This window comes from Cololabis saira, chromosome 7 (assembly GCF_033807715.1).
Source record: "Cololabis saira isolate AMF1-May2022 chromosome 7, fColSai1.1, whole genome shotgun sequence".
Lineage (NCBI taxonomy): Eukaryota > Metazoa > Chordata > Actinopteri > Beloniformes > Belonidae > Cololabis > Cololabis saira.
Genome location: NC_084593.1, coordinates 38,619,974 through 38,624,833, shown reverse-complemented (window position 1 = coordinate 38,624,833; position 4,860 = coordinate 38,619,974). Strand labels below are relative to the sequence as shown.

The 4,860-nt window shown below is 46.9% G+C and overlaps 1 protein-coding gene across 1 annotated transcript; it reads right to left on the bottom strand.

Moving 5' to 3' along the window:
• Positions 1–769: 769 nt before the first annotated feature.
• LOC133447671 (transmembrane protein 271-like) lies at positions 770–1,993 on the bottom strand. The gene has a single exon (XM_061726399.1). The coding sequence runs from the start codon at positions 1,650–1,652 to the stop codon at positions 867–869; it is 786 nt and encodes a 261-aa protein (XP_061582383.1). The 5' UTR covers positions 1,653–1,993; the 3' UTR covers positions 770–866.
• Positions 1,994–4,860: the final 2,867 nt, after the last annotated feature.

Here is a 4,860-nt window from a genome sequence, read left to right as displayed (position 1 = left end):
GGTGTAACGCGGGACCATAAATCAGCCTTTATAGTCCATGGGCCAGAGCCCAAAATTTCACTTGTCAGTACCACTCAAGGTGACCAAACTTGCTTACGATTTTTGAAAAGATCCATGTCTATAGATGATATTTTGGTCTGATAACCCTTCCTGAGTGGCAGCTGGATCAGAGCTATCAGCTCATGAAGTTCAGAAAATTACATTTTAGATGCTGGTGCATATCCTGGTCTAGACTCATGTACAGGATATCTGTCAATGTTTCACAATATTGTCTTTGGTATCATTTTAAAGGGGACCTTTTAAGCTAAGCTAAGATGTGATACATTTCCTGAATCCTTATGCTCCTATGAGTATTGCAATTTTTGTATTTTGTGTCTCTGTTGTTCCTAGATGGCACAGGGATAAAAGATAGTATATCATTTAGGCGAAAATTGTGTGTTGTTTATAGTTTAAAGAGCTGCAGTGACCTCTATGTTGGCAGAAAGATTCACATCTTAGCTTGAATGAATGCTTAAAATGATACCAAAGACAGTATTGTGAAACATTGACAGATATCCTGTACATGAGTCTAAACCAGGATATGCACCAGCATCTAAAATGTAATTTTCTGAACTTCATGAGCTGATAACTATGATACAGCTGCCACTCAGGAAGGGTTATCATACCAAAATGTCATCTATAGACATTGATATTTTCAAAAATCATAAGCAAGTTTGGTTACCTTGAGTGGTACTGACATCTGGCCTGGAACATGGACTATTACTGTGTTTTCCTTCTGTTTGTTGGTTGTGCGTATTGGAGGGTAAGGGTAAGTTTAAGCATGGATGTCACTGATTGTCACGGCAGAGAGGAGCCCACCGGTGCAGCTATGTGTCTATGCATGCCTGCATGGGGAAGATGTCCTCGTATGCGGGCGGCAGCTCTCCGGGGACCGGGTAGGAGAAGGGGAAGCTGCGGTTGAGCTCCGGGTCCGAGGGCGAGTACCCCGGCAGCTCGATGGAGGGGTGTCCCCCGCAGCGCACCTCGGCTCCCGTCTCGTCAGACACGGTGAACACCCCCAGGTTGATGTAGGACACCGGCTGGAAGCCCTGCGAGGAGCAGGAGCGGTCCTCGCCCAGGGCGCCCCCGGCGCGCTGCGCCTGCCGGCTGCGGGAGAACTGCGCCGCCTTGTAGCGCTTGATGATCAGCAGGTTGAGCAGCCCCAGCAGGCACTCCAGGGTGCTGAGCACCGTGGAGATCACCAGACTCCTCTGGTAGTCCCGCAGCTGCTCGCAGGCGGGGTTGAAGAACATGGAGTGGAAGCAGTAGTGGGAGAATTTCCTCTCCACCAGAGACGCCGTGTCTCCGTCCACCACCGCGCCGGAGAAGGCGGTCAGCACCCCCAGCAGGAACACCACGACCCCCAGGAGGAAGAAATTCCTGCAGCCGGGTTTCTCCGTGCAGCAGAGCAGCGCGGAGCCCAGCAGGACCTGGCCGAAGCCCACCAGGATCCCGGAGTAGAAAGCTCCGGCCGCGGCGCCCAGGCGGAACTGCGCCTTCACCCCGGAGCCCAGAGAGACGCACCGCAGTCCGACCACCACTTCGCTCAGGGCGCACACGAACAGGAGGGTGCTGGAGAACACGGTGCACAGTCCTCTCCCACTCAACTTCATTATATTCCACCTGTGCCTGCGCTCGGCGTCCCTGTCCCCCCGTCCTCATCCTCCCTCATCCTCTCCTCCGGCTCCTCTGGAAACGCTCTCACAGCGCGCAGGCATCGCGCCGGCGACTCCCCGCTCACAGCCCGCGATCCCCGCCGCTGCGGCGGCGCTCCCGCATCCCCGCCGCCGCACACCGATCTATCAATAATTAATGACCAGCACGAGTTTCTCTCAGCACTTATCGATCATCCGTGGTCATTGTATCCAAAAACAAGCCCGATCCAACAGTCCGTCAAAACAGAAAGATGCGCTCTATACCGAGCAAAAGTTAGTTTTTCTTCCTCATGCGTATTTCCTCTCCCGCAGACAGACCGGCTTGTCTGTAGTCAGGTGCTGTGGATGCTGTGGATGCTGTGGATGCTGTGGGGTGTTTTTTTTTTCGGAGAAGGAGGAGGAGGAAGCTGCCACAGCTGATTCTGGAGGTGACCAATGACTCACGGGGCTCCAAACACTCCTACGGAGTCATTACGCGCGTCCCAGGTGCTGCATGCTGTCACATCCAGGAGTTATGAGCTGCTGGTTGGTCAGCCAGGCTCACAATTACTAACACAAACCCCTCTCTCTCGGGGCAGGTTTAAAGCCCTCGCCCTGGAGTTTGGAGAGGCAGTAGGTGCGTGCGTTCTTGCAACCCAATTGAATTTTAGATGTATGGAAGAGTATCAGGGCCATGCCCATGCAGGAGAAAAAATATTTGAGAGGGGAAGATTTTTTTTATTGTGCACTTCGAGAAAAAAGTCGTAATGTTGAGAAAAAAGTCGAAATGTTGAGATTAATGTTGAGATACAATTTCGAGAAAAAAGTCGAAATTTCGAGAATAAAGTCAGAATTTCGACTTTTTTCTCAACATTTCAGTTTTATTCACGAAATGTTTACTTTTTTCTCAACATTTTAACTTTTTTCTCGACATTTTGACTTTTTTCTCGAAATCTCGACTTTTTTCTGAACATTTCGACTTTTTTCTCGACATTTCGACTTTTTTCTGAACATTTCGACTTTATTCACGAAATTTTGACTTTTTTCTCGACATCTCGACTTTTTTTCTCAACATTTCGACTTTTTTCTCAACATTTCGACTTTTTTCTCGAAATTTTACTTCAACATTAATCTCGATTTTCGACTTTTTTCTTGACATTTCGATTTTTTTCTTAACATTTCGACTTTTTTCTCGAAATTCTACTTCAACATTTATCTCGACTTTTCGACTTTTTTCTTGACATTTCGACTTTTTTCTCAATATTTTGACTTTTTTCTCGAAGTGCATAATGAAAAAAAAATCTTCCTCCTCTAAAATATTATTTTTATTTTTCTCCTACCTGGCCCTAATACTCTATACAGATGAGACCACATAGTGCTCCAACTCATTTTTATTATTTGCAGATATCCGACGTGATTCAATACATGGATGCCTATTATGCTCCCGTAATTATTCACGGTAGGTGTGTGTCTGGGAGTCAGAAAGAAAGAGTGCTACAGGAGGAGTGTTGTGCTGCAGAAACATCCAGGTCTTTCCATGGAGCAGTGCAGTTCAACACAAAATGCGCCTCTGAGATTTGATTTAAAGGAGATTCAATGCGTCAGGTGTGGATATCAGGCCGTTGTCTAACTTCAGTCCCCAAAAACACCTTGGCATGGTGGAGACAGAACTACAGGAGTTACAAAGCAGATTGCTGTTAAATAGTATTTTTGTTTCAGAACAAATGTAGAAGCACATTTTGAGTGAATCATGTCACTCTGTGCTGTAACGCCAAACAGAAACTACACTCTAAGTCTTGAAGTAAATGTGTGAGTCCAAAGCCCAAACATGGTTCCTGTTAAAAGGCAAAAGAACCGGGCATTACTTTAATTCCCAGGTTAAGTATGCACGAGGAATATTCAAAAACTGTCTTAAAGTGTTTCTCATTAAACTGAAAAGCATCCTCACACTTGCCTGATAGCTGTTTCACCCAAAGTGGTCTAAAGGGAAATATGTGTGTCATAAACTAAGCACAGTCCCCTCACATGTCACAACCATATTATAATAGCAATAAGATAACAAAAACTTGTATAAAAGGAGAAAGAATTCAAAAAGTATAACAGTTACCATCGTGCCATGAATGGACCCCGACAACCATTACTTAAGGGGATGTATTTTGAAACATAGAAAAAGGAAACTGTTGCGCTCAAGAGTGTATATTTTGGTGTGTGGAGTGGCTGCAAAAGCAACCAAAGCAAAAAAACTCCAGCAGGACACTCTACTGTGACGTATGAAAACTGTCTGTCAGTAAAGTGTCCACGGTTGTGTGACATTGGAGATCCAGCTCATCTGTTACACACTAGTTCAGCAAACAGGTGCAGCTCTGATTCTAGAAGCTGCTCCTCCCAGAGAAGACGGGGCAGGATCACACCGAGCCGCTGGCTCCACCCCTGAAACCGGCTGCTATGAACACAGCTGTGAAACAGAACCTCTGCTCTATTTTGGTCAAAGCATTCCATTAAAATGAAGGCCTCAATCTTTTGGCATCACATAGTCATGAAAACAAGAAACAAATGAAAATGAAAAAGTTCATAAGCACTGATATCAACTCCGTGGAGAGACCTGCTGGCAGAGTATCGCAGGTTGCTGTTGTTTCCGGTTCATTTTACCTGGATGTGAAAAATGAAGCGAATGTGGAGTGGTTCAGGTGAGAGAATCCCACCAGGGAAACATTTCCTCCATTCATTCATCACAATGAGCCACCTCATTGCCTCCACGAGTGCAGCCACCAATGTGAGCACCGGCCTAATTAGGTCATTAACTGCTTGGCACCGGTTTGCAGATGCGCTGCTGCGAATGACAAGCTGATGACCTGCTGATTGGCAGTGCTGCTCCGCCGGTGGGCGGCCGTCCCTGCCAACGCGGATCTGTCCGCTGGCAGACCTGTGGATGTTACCGGCAGAAACACAGCAGCTAACAGGACCTGTCGCCTCACATCCTTGAACCTTAACAGGCCCGACGTCAGCAGGAAAAAGCCTCATGTCTGAGCCCAACGTTCTCAAACATCATCACTTTGCGTGGCAGCAGATTCACAGCAGTTTGCACATTTGTTGTCCCACAATGTGGGCGTTCATGAAGTCCTCTGAGGCTGCAATAGTGATTAATAAAGTAGCTCCAGGCAGCTTGCAGTGGCAGCTGTCAGCATGC

What these genes read in the sequence shown, in the direction of transcription:
- LOC133447671 (XM_061726399.1), bottom strand. Translation starts at nt 1,652, where the DNA reads ATGAAGTTGAGTGGGAGAGGACTGTGCACCGTGTTCTCCAGCACCCTC.